This window comes from Chinchilla lanigera, unplaced genomic scaffold (assembly GCF_000276665.1).
Source record: "Chinchilla lanigera isolate Chin_1 unplaced genomic scaffold, ChiLan1.0 scaffold00011, whole genome shotgun sequence".
Classification (NCBI taxonomy): Eukaryota; Metazoa; Chordata; class Mammalia; order Rodentia; family Chinchillidae; genus Chinchilla; species Chinchilla lanigera.
The window spans coordinates 6,393,988-6,413,369 of NW_004955412.1; the positions used below are offsets into that span (position 1 = coordinate 6,393,988).

Here is a 19,382-nt window from a genome sequence, read left to right on the forward strand (position 1 = left end):
GTTTGATCAGATGTAATGAGTGCATTAATTGTTCTTTATCTTTTATAAAAGCTAATGCTAATACTCCTCTAAGTAACCTTAGTTCTGGGATAGATAATATAGCCTTTGTGTGTGTATATGCTTGTTTGTGATTATATACTCATTTTAATTAGTTAATATAAAAAGTAATCTAATTTTAAATATGTAGAATAAAAACATGCTTCCCCATGCTTTGAAAACTATTAGATCTTATGGATACTGTACTCCATTTTACGAAAGAGTACATTTCAGTGAATCTAAGTCTTAATTTCACGCATTGTCTTTCTTAATAAATTTTAAGCTGAGGAGGACACTTGCCGCATGCACCATGAATGAGCCGCTCTCCTAGTGAGAACGTGCTGCTGACAGTCAGAAGCCTAGACTGATGCATTTGAGTACAAATTTCCAATGTTTTATAGCAGTGTCACAAATTCACTGCTAACCCTGGTAGCATTTTTTAAACTACTAAAATTTATTAGAGTTCTTGTTAGTTGTAATCCCAGTGAAGCAAACAAATGTAGTCCTATTGTTATAACAGCTTTGAACTTTGCAATGTACGTGTTCTTCCGGTGATCCTGAAATGAGATTCAGAGCTCGTACCACACTAGGGGAACGGCTGCCTCATCTACAGCCTTTCCCTGCTCTACTACTATCTCAAGCATTTTTGTCTTAATTGAAAGAAATAGCCATTAGTGGTATCTGTTCAAATTACAGCAAATATGTACTATGATAGTACCAATTTAGCCTGAAAACTAAAGTTACGAATTTTTACTGCACCAAAGTTATTATCCTTATTCAACCTGAAGGGATGATTAAAGATTGTCCAAATTCTTAGATTGAGAATGAGAAATATAAGGTAACTCGCTCATAGTTTGGGGTTGGTTTGGTAATTATAATACAAGCAATTGAAGTAGCTTTAACCCAGATTGAAATAGATACTATTTTTTAATGCTATATGCTGTAGGAATCAAAGTGATAAGTTAAAATTTGACTATTATTATTGAGAAGCAATTGTAATTTTCACTTATTAAAAACTTTAACTTTATATCTTTAATAAAAATCAAGTTTTTTTATATTAGTGTAAAAGTCCAATGCACTTACTTATTTAATTCCTTGAGTTTAGTAAGCAAATATACTCCTTAAGAATTAGCTTTGAATCTGGAGAAATAATTGATAAGAGTGATTAAACTATGAAATTTCAGATATTCATAAATTTCCTAATGCTTTTTTAATTTTCAAATTGTAATCCATAGGATGCTGAAAGTACTGAACAGAGAATCCAGTCTCTCATCAGCTCATTAAAACACATGGTTTATGAATACATATGCCGTTGTTTATTTAAGGTAAGAAGAATTGCATTTTTCAAATGTAAAGTACTACTTGCAGCCAGGCGTGGTAGTGGTTGGAGAATGACTTATTCTTAGGATTCAGAAATTACAGCTCTGAGTAGACAACATAGAGAAACATTATCTCAAAAACAACTTTGTTTTTTATATTATACAGTACTAACAGTTGTATAACTACCTACTTGAAAGATGTTGCAATTGGCATTTCTGATATTTTCTCAGAATACTGTTCATTACTAACTGAAATGTCTTATCACACAGCATGATATAGCAGGGAGAAAAGGGTCAGGTGAGAAAGAAACACTAGCTTAGCTGCCTTAGCTTTGAACATTCAGTAGTCACCAGAAGAAAGAGTAACAGTGGACGATGTGGCTCTTGTCTGTCCAGGTTTCCTCATCCTCAGCACTGTTGGTATTTGCGGCCACATGATGCTCTGGTGGGAGGCTGTGCTCTGCATGTTAGAGTGCTGCACAGGACACCTGACTTCTGCCACATGATGCCGGTAGCACTCACTGCCCCCACTCTCCGTTTGTGAGAGTCAAATCTCTAGACATAGCTCCTTGTCCCTTGGGTTGGGTGACAGAATTGTTGTCCATGCCTCGCATTATGAGGTACACTAATTACTGTTTCTGAGTGATGAGCAGAATTTGTCATAGGAGTATGCATATTGTGAAGGTTCCAAAGTACATGCAATGGGCAGTCTTTTAGAAAATTCTGTGTATCATACAAAACACAGACTCTTAGGCTTTCTTAAAAAGATCAATCTTTGGGTAGAGGTTAGAGCGTAATGTTAATGAAGAACTTAGTAAAGGCAGGTGACTAAGTCTGAGAAATAGTAGTGGTTCTTAAAAAATCTTGAAAAATATACAGTTGGTAGTTTTTTTTACAAAGAAATAGTAATTTTATGATTTTTTTAGGGTCTTTATTTGAGATAGTCTAAACCCTTCAAAATGTCTTCCAGTATTTTGACAAGTGTTGTTATTGGGAGTTTAAAAAATTACAGTTGAGAATTTCTGAAGCGTTCCTTTAATAGGATGTGTAAGATGTATATTTTTCTCTAAAAGGTCTTTTCTTACAAACATCTCATAGTTACCTACATTAAAAAATTTATCTTTTAGGCCTTAGTGTTAACTATACAGAATGAGAAATTGTAAGCAAATAATCTCACATTTTGTCACTAACATGACAGGATCCTATGTAGGAGAATTTTCTTTATGGTGGTATCGTTTCATCAGCTACAGATTTCATAATGTCTGTAATATTTGCATAATGTGTTATATCATTAGTACCTAGCATTTTTATTATAAGCAAAACAGTATTTTCTGAAGGAATTTCAAACTTTATGGAAGTATTATAGTAAACAAACCTTAAAGAATTATTTCAACCTGTATTCCACCCTTAGTGCTTATTAAAAGTAAACTGTTGGAGGTTTGATTTGTTTCTTTTAGTCCACTTTCTCCCTTTTCACTCATATACAAAAATATAGTTTTAAAAATATTCCTTAGTTTGTATTTTGTTGTGTGGCTTTTCTTTCATTGCAATAGGCCCTAAAGCTTAGCGCATTCCATGAATATAAATACATTAACCTCATTGTTTGTCGTGGTTGTGTGGTATTTTATTAAATGGTTAGAAGGCTGAGTATCCATTATCCAAAATGCTTGGGACCAAAAGTGTTTCAGACTTTGGCTTCTGGACTACTTTTACACATACATTATGAAATGTTGGTGATAGACCCAAGTTGGAACACAACATTCATTGATGTTTTGTACTCGTGTGCAATTTTCAGTTGTTTGAGTATAACTTATCCTATGAATTTAAATGTGAAAAATCTCCACTTGTGGCATAATGGCAGTGAGCTGAAGTTTTTAGCTTTTGGAGCGTTTTGGATTTCAGATTTTCAGGCTAGGAATGCTAAACTCATCTAGGACTTGACCTGCTATTCTGTTAGTGTGTGTTTGATTATGTATCTTGTGGCTCTTGGGAAGGACTGCAGTGGACGTCCTGTGCAGCACATCCATCTTTGTGTGCATGTTTAAGTATTTCTGTTCAGTAGACTTCCGGAGAGAAGCGCAGTTGCTGGTCCAAGGGTTGTACTTGGTGAATCTCACTTACTATTAGCACATTGCCTCTGGAAAAGTTTCTCTTGAAACCAGTTAATACCCCTGAGTTATCGAGTGGGTCTCCTTCCTTGCACAGTTACGGACCCTGATGTTACTAGTCTTCTTAATTTTTACCAAGCTCTGGTTTGTAAAAGTTCTCTTACTGTTTTATAATTTCTCTTTATTGTCTTTTAAATTGTTGCTTTTGCTTTCTTTCCTCCATTATCTTGCCATCTTTTTCTTGGAGAATAAACGTTTTCTTTATGTAGAATAAGTTGACTTTATTGAAACCATTTTTTATATTTTACTTTTTATTCATTGCATTTATTTATTTTTCTATTTCTATATTATTAAATTTGTATGAGTAGTTTTAATTGAAACCTAATTAAAATGTAGTTTCAGTGCATTTTTATTTTCTAGGGAGTGTATTAAGCTATAAAATTTTATCTTATTAATCTCAACAATAAGGTGTTTAATGGCTTTTAATTTTCCTTCCTAAACTTCTACACTAAAATAGATTGTGACATGAAAATGTTATGGAGTTCCGTTTATTTTAATATGCCCCAAATTCTGTTTGAATGTGGATATGTTATAAATAAATAGTAGCTTTGAAAAATGTTTTTAAGTTTGAAGGTAACATGAACTTCCTTTTTTTCTTACCAAAGATTAGTAGCTTTTCTCATTTGTTTCATTATTATTCCTAACCTATGTGCCCATATTTCAGTTTATATATTCTTATTTTGTATTTAATAGTGTACTATCTTTGCTGTTGAGATTTAAATCCTATGCCATATATTTTATAATGTAATTATTAGCACCAAAATGCTTAAAGTATCAGTAGCATGCACTGACGGTTACAGTATAAAAATACATTTAAGTTAGGCGTAAAGCAGTATTTTGTTACACTAGGACAGAGGTTGAGAGGCTTAATTCCTTAATATTTTGTGCTCAACTGGAGTTTCTCATGGTCTATATTGAGTAATACTTTTCTGTGGTGAACAATTGAAAATCATAAAAAATAGCTATGGTTTAGAGTTTTCGAGACATATTTTTATTTGATGATGGAATATCTGTTTGGTAAAATTCGTTTCTGGTTGAGTAACATTAATTCTGTGCAGCCTGAAAGTGCCTTAGAGTTTCAGTAGTGAATGAAAATTCAGAAAGCACATTAATCATAAAGCAATGATAATATTTGTCAAGATCTAACACCATAGCCTTACTGAGGGTGGAGCCAATTTCACGTATTTGAATTTTTTAGCAAGCAGCAACATTAAATTGTCTGCCAGAGTCTCTCCCGTTCTGATTTTGCTGTTACGTTGATGACAGCAGTGTGACAATAGACTCTTGAAACAGAGGAAAATGTAGGCAAAATGGGGATTATTAGTATTTACATTATATTAAGATGAAAGGAATTTGATCTAGAACATAAAATGATTGATTTGTTTTAGAGCAGAAAATTTAGATTTTAATGAACTAAACCAAATAGACAAAGCTGTCTTGCAATTTCTGTTCAGGTATTAGCTATATCATTGTTTTTTTTGAGAGATCAAAAAGTTTTTATTTCGCTTACCTAAGTATTTTAGAAAGTTATAAGATCAGTCACATGTGTTATTCCAAACATCATTATTTTGAAACTGTGGACAAGCAGTTGCCTTTGCATATCATTTGTTCACTTTAGTTTGTCATTTGGAATAGATACAAAATAGTGGAGGCTGTTATTACAGTGTTAGCTGCCAGCGACAGGGAGTGAATGTACACAGAGGGCCGGCAAGAAGAATTGGGAGAATATATTCTTACTTTTTCTTTATTCTTCGTGGAAGTATGATGTCAGTGAGATCTGACATGGTGTGGAAAGAATGGTGGATTATGAAGGTATATTTTTAATGCATATTTCTTGAATACGTTCTGTGTTGCTCACCTTACCTCCCTCTCCAATGAACCTGAACACTGACAGATGAAAATTCAGGTAGATACTGTTCTAAAATAAAATATAAGTAAAATTTAGTATGTATGGGTTACACAAATAACTTTTGATTATGATATTTTTCCTATAAAATGTGATTTCTTATTTTGATGAAATGAAGGTTTTCTGGCTGTTTACAGAGATTTTATAACCTATGGCTATTACAATTGATTTTGATAATTTTCTTCTGCTTAGATAACTTCAGAACTTTTGGTACTGTATTTTACCCTTTGAGTTTTCTGGAATTGTACTTGAATATATGTAGAATTCCCCATTAAAATGTATGATTTAGCTTCAAGTCCAAATGGAGTGCTCAAGTTCTGTGCTTTATCCACTCCTTTCAAATTAAAGGAAAACTTTTCTTCACAAGATAATAATAGTTTTCATTGAACACATTTGAAAGCAATGAATATTGTACAATAGAAATAATGAATGAATTATAATATCTCTACTGCTTAATTCTCTCTGGGAATCATGGTATTTATAGAATATCATTGAAGAATATTTCTTTTCTGATATCATATAGTATAATAGTTTACTGTGCATCAGATAGTTATTATTACCTATCATCTTTTGATAAGTGCTTTAAATATATTGCTATCTACAGCAATCCTATTTACAGAGGAAGTTTAGAGCTAATAACCTTTCTTTACTCAGATTTAGAGGATATTGACATTTGGAAGTCAAATACATTCTGTTGATGCTTACGATTTTTTAATAATAGGATGTATGTATAATAGAACACTTCATAGAAAGCAAACTTGATTTCAATGATAAATTTGACTTTAATATTTCTCTGCATCACATTGATTCTAATTTAATAGTTTGCTCTGATTATTTATTAGAGTGTGTATAATGTAATAATATAAGGTATGGCTAATCTATATCACCCCATGGCCTATGATCATTTGCTTATATTGCTTTACTCAGCCAGTGAATCATATACATGATCAATTGACATTTAGCTTATTGTATGTTCTCTTGATTTTAAAAGAATCCATGTATATTGAGATGAATTGGAATTGAATTAAAATGATTAAATTTTCTGATCTGATAAGCAAAACTAAGATTATTACACTAAGATGTTTTCTTAATCTTGGCCATTGGCTGTTGACATTTTTTAAAAAAACGTACATTCAGAAAATCTTTAAGTTTGATTCATTCATTTGAAATTTTACTTCAACTTAATAGCAAATTATATTCCACATGCTTATACTTATATTCTGCATCTGTAAATTATTTTTAATTTTATTCTTAGATCATTATTCTTCATTATAACATCTTTGTTAAATTCTATGGCTAAAGGGATTCATTGGTATAGCTAGGCAATCAGACAGATAGTGAGAAGAGCTTTCTTTTTTAATTTTAAAGAGATTAAAAAATTAAAAAAACATTAAAAATGATACAGAATTTCAAAACAAGATGAGAGGAAATCCACAATGGTTGTTATATTGCATATTGTTATCTTCAGCTTTCTTTGTCATTTCTAGCTTGGAAAATAATGGCAGAAAGTCATGGTTGGTCTTGCATAAGTCACTTGATACTCTTGCATCAGTATCTGTGGGGTGATATAATTGGCAACACTACAGTTACCTATCCCTAAGGTCAGCATGTTTTCTGAGACTAGAAAATGGCAAGACGAGTACCTACTCTTACTTACTTATGGGCCGTGTATTATGTCCCAATTTTTGACAACGCTTGGATTTTTGTCTCGTCTCAGTAACAATTAGCAACTGCTTTACAGGCTGCAGGGGGTAATCTGAGAGTCATAGAATGCAGGGGATTTCCTTCTTTCCATTAACACTAGTAGACTACATTATCTTTCCTCAGTTCCGAGTGAAAAATGGCTAAGTTAGTAATACTGTGTGTAAATTTGTGTGTCTATAAGTCTGTTTTAAAGAATTAGCTATATAATTAAATCTTCAGAGTAATGCATTTATTGGCTTATATTATCATTGTATATTTGGTTACCTTAAACTGTGAATGTTACAATGATAGGATAACTTCTAATTTCTAAAATAAACATTTCAATGGCTTTTCCATTGTTCAATCCCAAACTTAAATTATGACCTTCTAATTAAACATCTCCCCCAAAATATGTTTTACTTTTTGTAGTAATTCACGTGATAGCTGTTTCACACACATGGTAGTTGGTTGTATCTGTTCGGGCCACATTTGAATTATGGCTGCCAGCCGTGTCTGATTTTTTTGTATTTTGAGAGTTTGTTTATTTTGTATTGATTGACATGTTATATTGTAAATATTTTTTTTAAAAAAGTATTTTATAGAGTTTCAGATTTACAAGCAAATTGTGCAGAAAGCATAGAGATTTCCCACATGTTCCCTGCCCTCCCCTCTCACACGTGTCTTCCTGCTCTGAATGAAAGTCCTGCACGAGAATGGAGCCTTTGTTACTGACAGTAAACCTACACTGACACATTAGTATCACTTGAAGTCCGTGGTTTGCGTTAAGGTCCGCTTTTGTTGTCGTAGCTTCTATTTTTTTAAAATGTAAATGATGTGTGTCCAGTATTGTAGTGTCATACAGAGTGGTTTTTCTGTCCTAAAATCCTTCATGCTCCACCTTTTCATTCTTTCCCTCTTTGACTCTGGCAACCACTGATCCTTTTACTGTAGTTTTTCCTTTTCTACAGTGTCATATGTTTGGAATCTCATAGTATGTAGCTTTCTCAGATTGACTTCTGTCGCTTAGTAGTGTGCATTTAAGTTTCCTTTATGTCTTTTCATGGCATGGTAGCTCACTTCTTCATAATGCTGGATAACAATGAGTCATTACCTGGTTGTACCACAGTTTACCCATCCACCTACTGAAGGGCATCTTGGTTGGTCAGTTGCCAAGCTTTAGTACTTTTGCATCAAGTGTCACCGTGTAAGTATCCATGTGGAGGTTTTTGTGTAGACGAGAGTACTCAGGACTTTTAGATAGGTATCAAGGAAGGCAGTTGCTGGCTTCTGTGGTAAGGGTACATTTAGCTTTATAGGAAACTGTTAAATTGTCTTCCAAAAACACCATTTTGCATTCCCACCAGCAGTGAATGGGAATTCCTGTTTCTCCACATCCTCGCCAGCACTTGGTGATGTTAGTGTTTTCCATTTTAACCATTCTAATAGATGTATAACAATATTTCCTTTTACTTTGCATTCCTTCAATGACATATGTGCTCCTTTGTTTATATTTATCCACGTAATTAAAAGACATCTATTGAGCACTTGTTGTATGCATATACATAAATATCCAATAGATTCTTTTATAAAGTAAATTATATTTTTGTACTTTATTATTCCAAACACTGGGTTGGAACAACAAATGGTGGATTTCTTTCAGATATGTACTAGTAATTTTTACAGGAGGTTCTTTTAAAAATATGTATCTTTTATATGTTATGGTTTAATATCCTTATATTTATCTCTATTTGTAGGTTTATAATCAGATACATATAAGATATATTAGATTTAAGGAAGTATTATTTACAATATAGGAGACGGTAAATAAAATATACATTAGAATTTAGTAGGAAGGCCTGTACTTGAATAATTTCTTTTGTTAATAAACATTTGCCCGGTTGGTCAGTTTGTCTGTCTGTCTGTCTGTGTCTGTCTCTCTTTCTGTAGTACTGGGGATCATACCCACAGATCACTAAGTCCCCAGACACTTTTATTTATTAGTGTGACAGTTTCACGCTTAGTTGGCCAGGTGGGACTAGAACTTGCAATCCTTTGGCCTCAGCCTCCCAAACTACTTGGATTATAGGCATGTGTCTGCACACCTGACTGCCAAGTCACTTTTTGAAAAAGCACAAATAATGTAACCTTATTTTAGAAAATTTGCCAAAAGATATATATATATAATATATATTATATATATAACAAAAATCACCACAACCTAAAAGCTGTAACACTAATGAAAATTTTAGCATCCATTCTCAGTTGGTTTTTGTAGGTATATATAACCATATTTTTGTATAAGCATATTCCTCCTCTTTCCACAAAGTGGGCTATGCTATATATTGTTCTTTGAATATGACTCATGCTAGACTTTCTGGAGGACAATTTTTATTAATTTTTTAAGACGACTGAGCAGTGCAGGTGAACAGTTTACCTCGGTTTGGTGGTGAGTTTGCTAGCTTTTTCCTTTTCCTGTTTGGTAATGTGAGTTATAGACCGTGGACCCAGAACTTTGCCTGTCCGGTGATGGTGGGCCCCAGCACGTCTTACCACTGTGATTAGCTCTGATAGTTTCCGTCATCTTAGCTAGAGCCCTTGCCTCCCAGGTAGGACTGAGGACAGTGGTGGTTCGTGTCTTCCTGTGGAGTAGCTGTCCACCCTAGCCTTCCTCTTGATGATGCAGTAGGAAACTCCATTTGAGTGACACAGGGCAGGCGAGATGACAGCCAGCTAGACAGAAGTATGATAGACTTTGAATGTTCGTGTCCTATCAGTGTTCCCCATTATAAATGATCTTTTAATGAATATTCTTATTTTGTATCTAGGAACTCATATATGGTCTTATGCATAAAGTTCTAGAAGTAAAATTTTTTAGTGTAAGGGTGTGTAGAATTTTAAGAGGCATGTAATGTTCTCTTCAGAAATAATTGCATCAGTTTTATTATCACCAGCAATATGTTAGTTTTATTCTCTGGCTATCATTAATACTAGGTATTTCTTGAAGTACTTGGCTTTAAGATTTTTAAAACATTCTCCATCTTTTTTTAGCTAGAAAATGTATTTGTGCTCTTTGAAACAATCAAATAATACATACATATGTACAAAGAAACAAATCTTTTACCCCCCTTGCAATTTAATCTATCCCTTTCCAAAGGTTATATAATTAGTATCAAAATTTTAGGTTATCCTTTATGAATTTATCTGTTCTCCTAGCATTACACATAGTGTGTGTTAATATTTTCATATGTATGGCTTTTAGGTTATGTTTTTTAAAATCTGCTTTATGTTAATGTGAGTAGTTTCTTTATATTTTTCTTCCATTTCACTTACATCTTATTAACTTTTTCTTTATGTGAGTTTAGTTTCAACAAGTATATTTTTTTCCAGAAATTCTTCCTTCTTTCTTCCATCTGCCCTTTTCAGAAGTATTGTTTACTTCTAGGGTGTGTGATTCCTTTCTCAAGGTCTTAACTAATCTGTTCAGTCTCTTGCAGACTGTACTGTCATTTGAAGTTCTTGGCGTTTTATTCTCCCCACTTGGTGTGTCTAATGATGCTTACTCGTAGTAGGTTATTTTCTCATGTTGGTAATTTTGTACTGTGAATTTCATTAATGCTTTATACATTGATGTTTGCGATCTAGGTTAGGGGCCCAGCTTTGCAGAGCAGGTTTGCCTAGATTCTTGCGGTATAGCCCGTGGAATCAATGTTAATTCTGTTGCTTGGAGACTCCTTGGGAGTCTCACTGTTAAATGTACACTGTTAAATGTATACTTTAATACTGTGCTTAAGCACAGCATAATCTATTTCTTAGTTCTGCTTTGTTCCAACTGTAGCATGTTGGGTTATCGTGTAGTTTCTTCTGTGTTATCTAATCTCAATCAGTTACTCATGTTTTAGCTTTGTTGCTTTTTTGTAAGTAATAACACTTTGATGTATGTATCCGTTGGGCTTAGTTGGTAAGACTTCTAAGAAAGTGAATTCAGTAGTTTCCTATTTAATTTAGGAATGCTAGTAAATATCTAGAAAACAGAAAATATTGCAGCTATGATAACCTGTCTGTTTACATCCACACAATGACAAATTGAAGTTTGCTAATGCATGAAGTCGATCTGATTAATAATAACTGATTGAAGCCTCATAGTTGGATGTTGTCTGGCTGAGTGTGCATGTTTTGGTTTTTAGTGAAATACACAGGCAAGAGTTGAGGTAAACCTGTTTTGCAGAGTTAGTCCCCTAACCTAGATCTCAAACACATCATCTTTAGTACTTTCTCTAAAAATTTTTTCACTTTTTCTCCTCCATCCTCAGTTTAGAAGTGTTTGTTTTATTAGATGCTGTCTGAATGGCCATTTCTTATGCTGATGAAAGTAGGCTATTTGAAGACAGCATACAGATTTTTTTGAGCCAAGGTTTAGACTATGCTTTTCCAAAGACATAAATTTAGAAAATGCATATTAACATCTATTATTCTTTGCAGGCGGACCAGTTGATGTTTGCTTTGCATTTTGTTCGAGGCATGCATCCTCAACTTTTTCAAGAAAATGTAAGTTGAATTGAAGGAAGAAAATTCTAGAGTTATATAGAAATTTGATAATGGTTATATTTTTAGTTAGATTAAAAGTTACTTTAGGCTGTAAATTATATATAACCTATTAATCTCTTTCTAAGGTAGAAATTTTATAAAATGCCGTTTTCCAGTTCTATTTCACTCTTGGTGAACTCCGCATTTCAGAGTGATACTGAAGAGGAAAGACATCTACATAACTTATCAACCTGCCTAAATTTATGTAAGCTTAGGTCCCTCGCTTGATATACTGAGTCAGCCTTTTTCTTTTCCTGGCTTAAGTAGTGGAACTGAAAAATAGAAAAAGTGGAACAATATGGGTATTCAACTTCATTATTCATTCTCTGACTTGTCCGGAATCAGTACTTGCAGCAAGACGGTGGCTAGTTCTCTGGGACTTCCTGGAACTGACCACTTCATGTATAATTTATCTTCTTTGTCTATGATCTCATATTTGATCCGCCATCTAACTACTCAAACTTGAGAAGAACCTCCCTTGAGCTGAATTCATCTCTGCTCTGCTTCTAATTCAAATATTCCTGAGTATTTTTTTCTCATTATTGTGCAAGTATCATAACGTAAGAGTTTGGTAGCCAGGATGCAAGTGCAGTGCAGCTTTGACCTAGTAGCCTTTAATGCTCCTTGGCTAGATTTGAGCTGTCTTCTGCATTTCTGTCAGTCAGACAGTTAAAGGAAGGCAGACCACTTGGAGTTCTGCCTGTGTTCTCTCTTTGTTTTTCTCCAACTCCTTTTGGTGTGGTTCACTTGTAGAGTTTTTCCTGAATTTATTAATTTGATTCCTTTTAATTCTGTTAACTTTCATGTCTTTCCCTTCTCCTATATAATTCTTTCCACCCTGGTCAATATGTTTCATGTAATATAAGACCTTATGTTCCCTATTTCTTGGTCCTAGGATATAAACTCTCACTAGGGAAGGAAATCATTTTTCTCATAAATTTTACTAGTTATCCATTTTAATTATATGTGGCTTCATAATTATAATAGAAAGAATAAGAGGGAGGGCAGGAAGCATATTACTTTGGTAGTTTTTCCACATTACTCTTAAATTTTCATATATTTTATTTGTTGGTTAGTGAATGACAAATAGCATGGTGGTATCCGTTGTTATCTAACTTGGGGGAATCCCAGGAGAAGACATAAATTTCTGAGAGCACTAGGTTTCGTGACACTTGGTCATTCTTGATTCTGTGTTTAAAAAAAGATTAGTGGCAAACTTATCCCATTCTATAAAGAAAGATAAGTTAATGGAAGTATGTTTTTTTTTAAATCTTAACCAACGTACACAATTTTTAAATTGTTATGTACCTTACTGGTTGTCTATTAGGAATATCATATAAAAGAACAAATTAACAGGTAGGAAGAAATATTAATTGAATTAGACATTTTAAATTTTAGATATTAAAATTAACATATATAGTGTAGTTGTATATAATTTAAAAATGTGATTAGTTTAGTATAGTACATGTTTGTGATACATAATGAATACATTGACCGTGGGGACTTGGTGTTATGTACATGTTGTATTTTAACTTTTCACTTCCCTTTTTTCTCCTTCCCTTGCTTCCCTTTCTCGTTGTCCCTCGATCCTCTTCCCATCTGGAATGGTCACCTCTCTACTTCCTGTCATCTGTCTTTCATTTATTCTTTAGGTCATTTTTGTCTTAGAGTTCTCAGAGGAATCATCCTATATTTAAGTTTTTATGTCTGTTTATTCCACCTAACATTATAGTTTTAGGGTACATTCAGTTTCCCATAAGTGACTATTTTTTATTTTTGTAAAATTATTCCTCGTAGTTTTCATGAATACTTTATACTGGTACTTGATCTCATTCTTACAATGTTAAAGATGTGAAAGTAATTTTCCCCCTGTGTTGTTAGAAAGCTGCATTATAAGCCATCTTATAAGATACTTTAAAATAACAACTTCATTATTATGTTCATATTTTTTGTGTTCCTCATATTTTTATTTGATAGGAATGGGATACATTTACAGGTGTGATTGTTGGAGATACCTTGCGGAAAGCTGTAAGTTAAAATAAAATGTTATTATTTCACTCAGAGAAAATAGTCCTAGTTTGGCTTCATGAAATATAACTTGCTTCAGATGAGTTTTAAATTATTATTTAAATTATACTGTAACTAGAGAAATATGTCCTGGCCTCTCCTACCCTCCCATAAAGTGAATTGAAAATGTTTAATGATGTTGAAGACCTACGTTCTTTTGCGAATAATATTAAATGCCAGGAGATTAATATAGTTAATTTTTCTCTGTATATGTATTTTGCTCCAAGAAAAATTTTTTAATCTTTAGGAAAAAAAAGTCAAACATTGCTTAATAACTTGGAAGAGTTGTATAAAATTTAAGTTTAAAAAATACTTTCCAAAACTTTTTTTTGGTTTTTTGGTTTTTCTCCGGTACCGGGAACCGAACTCACGACCTTGCGCTTGCCAGGCAGGCGCTTTGCAGCTGAGCTAAATCCCCAGCCCCCCAAAACTTTTTGATAACTTTATTCAAATTCAACTTTTTAGTACTTTTATTTGAATAAATAAATGGATATTATTCTTGAACCAGTGGACTGAAAATATACCACAGAACCTCAATCATATCTGAAATACAGAATATAATTAAAAATAATATGTTTTATGAGAATTTCTTGTGACATTTAAATTTATATGAAGCTTTGTGAAAGATTATGTACAATAAAAGTGAATTCATCATTTGTCTAAGTGATTCTCTCAATACATTATGTTACACGGTAACTTGTAAAATATAAAGAAATAGTGCATACAATGGATATTTTTTCAAAATAGTGTTCATAACAATAGCTAGTTGATTGCTGTGTTTATATCTTATCACGTATATTCAGGAAAATAATTGCTTTTCTTAAAGGAGTCTCAGCAGAGAATACGTGATCAGACCCCGTCGTGGGTCGGTCAGGAACGAAGCTGGGCAGTGGCAACATTAAAGGTACCCTTCTCCTGCGGGAGGGAATTTTAATTTTCTTATGTAATTTAGTGATTTCTGCTGGCATTTTTATGTGCTGTTTATTCATACTCCTCTAATATTTCTGTGAATAGGTTAAAATCCCTCAATTAAGACACACCAAAGAATTATTACAATAATCTTTAATCAAAATTTAATTTAAATCTTGTATTCACAAAATAGGATGCGTTTAATATATAGGTCTTCCAAATATAGAATCCGCCTTTCCATGCCCCCGCCTCCCAGCCATTCTGTGTTTTCTTTCTCACTCAGGCCAAAGTGGTATTTTTATGGGAAATGACCGACAAATACACTTCTCAATTCCATTTCTTTCTCTGTCTATTCCTTTCTCCCCTTATTTCTCCTGCTTTTTTTCCCACATTATTATAGTTACGTCAGTCCGTGGTACGAACATTAAATTTAGCTAGCAGTTAGAGATAGCTTAGTATATTCAAGCCGCTATGCAAAATTTATAGATTTCCAGTACTTGAAGTGTTTCCAATAACATTAGGAGGTAGTATTCTTGTCTTTATTTCAGCTGAGGAGCATTTGCATATAATCACTTAGGAAGTGGAGGCAGCGTTCAAAATTGGGCACCTTGGAGCATAATCTGGACTCTTTTACTAGTACAGTATATATTCTTTTCGTAAATATTTATTGAATGAAATAAATGGATTCTGCTTTATATCAGTCATTGTTTTCTTCATTAATCATTTATTTGGTGCTTACTGCCAGCTAGCATTGTACTAGTGACAAAGAGTCTTTGCTTGACCAAACTGTGGTCAATGTCCTGGGCCATGGTCTAGGCCCGTCCCTGTATGTGTATGTGTATATCCATGTATGTGCATCTAGTTTTAGCAGGAACGCTGCCACTTGGTTTAATCAGAATTTTCCCATTTTCTGTGTCTAATCAACCATGGTATCTGATTGACTTCCTTAGCTTCCATCCTCCCCCAGGTGTTTCTGACCAGTTCAACGTGCCTTTGAGAATACTATTTAGTAGGTTTAACCAGTGTCCTCCATTATGGGAATGTTTTCTCTTGATAATTTTCTAAAGGCCGATCCCTACCTGTTCCTTGGCTATAAATTCCCATTCGCCCACATAGTATTGAACTTGGATACTGGCAGCTCTTTTTCCCTATTGCGGTAGTCTCGAATAAAATGTGTGTTTACTGCTTAGCTACTGTTCAGCTCCGTTTTTTCTCCAACACCAGTGCAACAGCAAATGTGCATTTTATATACAAAGAGACTCCGCCAAGAACAAACCCGCACTTCAGAGCGTATCACAGAATTGCCTACTGATATGGCTGGCATTGTGTAAGAACCATGACATATTTTTGTAGTTTAATTGTGGCAATCTCTAAAATGTATACTGATTTTCATGGTAGGATTTCTTTCTTCTACAAGGTGGAAATAGCTGGGTGCAAGCATTTTTATGTAGAGAAAAATTTCTTAACTTAGGAGTACTGATTTAATGCTACTTTGGGAAGTTTTATTTAATCCTGGCTTTAACATGAAATACTGTACTGTTTCTGATCTAGAAAACATTAGATAAGCCAACAGAAAGTGAAACAAAAAGTATTAATAGTTAGTCTTCCTTTGCTTTTTCAGTTTTTTTTCAAAATACATGCATGTACATTATTTACTTGTAGCTCATTATATGTTGTTACTTTTGTTTTTTAGATTGCTCTGCCAAGTCTTTATCAGACCCTCTGCTTTGAAGATGTAGCTCTGTGGCGTCCTTACTACCATAGTTCAATGTGTGAACAAGAGTTTCCATCCGTTCTTGCAAAGAAAGTTTCCTTATTTCAGCAGGTAAAGTTAATGTTTCCAAATGCAAAAAAAACATTTAATGTTTCTCATCATTCAGAAGTCATTTAAAGAAAGTTTTGCTTTTAGATTATTATGTAACCTTTAAGGCCACGTGAGAGGAAGCATGTTACCATGCTTTTACCATGTTATCCAGAAAAATCACTGGCCAAATTCCTCAGTAACTTATCTCCAATTGTAGTTTTTCTAATCCTCTGCTTGTGATCCATGCAAATCTTACAGATATCTTATGGATATGTCTTGTAGAAAGAAAGATACAGATTATATAGGTTCTTCACTCATTTTCCAGAGCTTTATCTAGGGAAAAGACTTTGGTGAGGAAAGAATACAAAATAGAATGAAGAAGTGTACTGGGAAGTTGAACTCAGTATTTCGGCTACATGAAAGCCTCTGAGTGGGAGAGCTCTTCAGGAACTGATGCTTTAGCAAATGCCCCTTCTGTGTATCTCTTCTTTAGATTGTTGATTATGGGATATGTCTTCTTAGTCTTTGTATACTGTATAGCAAATTCTTTTTCAACAAATGTGATTAAAAAGGATGAAACATTAGTAATAGAAACTTAAACATCTAGGATTATCATAGATGTACACAATCCAGCATAAAGGCAGTGATTTTAAGTTTTTAGCGAAGATTTCTGGGTTTCCATTTGCTGCCACTGGAAGTTCTTAGGCTATGTTTTTCTGTTTTTACCTGCCATTTAGCCATTTATTAGATTGAAGGCATAGCTACCCCTGTATTTACTTTAGATGATGGGCTTAAATGGATTTCAGTGATCCTTTGTATATTAAAGAGATGCCTTGCTGTATACCTATTGTGATAGTATGAAACATATTAAACACTTTGTGACAATGTTAAGTATTCACATATTTTAATAAACATGTTTAATTAGTTAACATTAATTATTGTTTAGTAAAAGCTGTTGTCAGAAGTTTATTTAAAAATATTCTGCATTTTATTTTAAGGTTCTTGTAGTACAGGCTCTCAGGCCGGACAGACTGCAAAGTGCCATGGCTCTGTTCGCATGTAAAACTTTAGGTAAGTGCAGCACCTTTCAAGAGCTGGACCACGGATGCTGGATTCTAGTGGTTTGCTGGTCATCTTTGGTTCCCTTGCTTGTAGCTGCATTGATCAGGTCTATTCTTTATTGTCACGTCTCATATTCTCTGTGTATCTTCTTGCAGGACACCAGTCATATGGTATTAGGGGCCTGCTTTACTCAAGTGTAGTTAGCTAATTATATCTACAACAGTCTTATTTCCAAATGAGATCACGTTCTGAACTTCTGGAATTAGAACTTTTACATACTTTCTTTTGGGGGGGATACAATATGGACTCAGTTTTTTACAAGATGCCTCTCTTCTGCTTTCTCTACCAGAATATGCCTCACTTCTACCTCACTCTCTAACAGCATGTGTCCGAACACATGTGTGCACATAGTCACACACCACACACACACACGTACAGTGGTACCTGTGTTACAGACTTGATTCTGTCCATGATTCTGATCACAAAATTCATTCCACAATTCCGCTTGCAACCAAACTGCAAGCACAGTACATAGTATAAGTAGTATATAGCATATATGCGTGCAGTTTGGTTGCAACCAGAAGGTACCACTGTATTTTGAGTTGGCTTTAGGACTGGTCAGTTGATCTGTGATGGGCATGTAAATATGATTCTGCAGATACCCTGTGCTTTCCATTACTTGTGTGTGCAGACGAAGAGTCCCGGTTAATTAATTTCTGATAGAATGTTTGTCTGTCAGTGTTGTGGTTTGGGTCTAAATGTACCTCTAAAGCCTGATGTCTCCAGAGCATGGCAGGTAACCGGATTATGAGGGCGCTACAGCTAACTTGCTGTTCATGGGGTGGGTCCTGGGTCGGTGGGCTCATTTCCAGATCCGGAAAGCTGTGTCTCCCTCCCTGCCTCCTCCCCTCCCTGTCTGCTTCCTGCGGCCACGCGGCAAGCAGCTTCCTCCCCTGCGGGCTTGCCCACCGTGCCGCCTTTTGTGTGTGAGCCTGTAAACTGCACTGAAACCTCTGAAACCGTGAGCCGCAGTAGCCCTCTGCTCTTCAGACGGGGTGTCAGGTATTTGTCCCCGCTGGGAAGGCGACTGAGACAAGCAGGTGTCTCTTCTCATGTCTCATGTCGTGCAGAATGTTTATCTACCAGTCTCTCAGTTGCAAGTGAAGGATGCTCATGCTAAACTCACTTAAATGCAAAAGGGGAGTTTGCTGGTTTAAGTAACTATACTCAGAAAGAAGAACTAGAGCTGGCCTCTTGCCAGCTGATTTCATTTTCAAAGAGACAAAGAGAGTTTTTCTCTTTGTCTAACACTTGGAGTTTGACACTCTTTTTCTCCCCAACACAAATTTCTGTTGCCTTTTTCCTCTTTATTTTTCTCTGCCTCTCACACTGAGTTTTAGCCTCTTGGTCTGGTCCCTGCTTATAGGTTACTCTTAGTCTCAAGGGTTTATGCACATTCTGCTAGATCGGGCTGCTGTGGCCTCCTGGGTTACATTTCGTACGTCATGATGAGAGGGAAAGGAGAAATTTTCCTTTTCAGTTTCACCATCAAAAATCCTAAGGAAAGACTGATTTCTTCAGTTGGAGAACATGGCTGTTCTATAGCTTATCTCAGCCGAAATATGTGTACTTGCAATTTGTTTAAAAGAAGCCACCGAGAGGGAAAGAGCCGGTCCCAGAAGTGAGAGGAGGGCCTCTGGGTAACAGTAGGTGTTCACTATAGTCAGGTTACTAGAGCCTGTTTTAACCAATTTTTATATTTGAAATTGTTTGATAATTGCCCCACTAAATTTTAAAGCACATTTTTAGGGTCTTAACTTTTAGAAAGTTATAGTATATTACTT

The 19,382-nt window shown here is 34.5% G+C and overlaps 1 protein-coding gene across 1 annotated transcript in view; it reads left to right on the forward strand.

The window, feature by feature from the left end:
* Nucleotides 1-19,382, forward strand: part of Dync2h1 (dynein, cytoplasmic 2, heavy chain 1) — a gene marked incomplete in the record, with an annotated part of 251,163 nt that overhangs the window by 126,262 nt on the left and 105,519 nt on the right. The window contains 6 exon segments of the mRNA XM_013511077.1: nt 1,272-1,361; nt 11,592-11,657; nt 13,674-13,724; nt 14,590-14,667; nt 16,366-16,497; nt 17,475-17,547. Of these exon segments, the coding sequence (XP_013366531.1) occupies nt 1,272-1,361; nt 11,592-11,657; nt 13,674-13,724; nt 14,590-14,667; nt 16,366-16,497; nt 17,475-17,547 (490 nt within the window).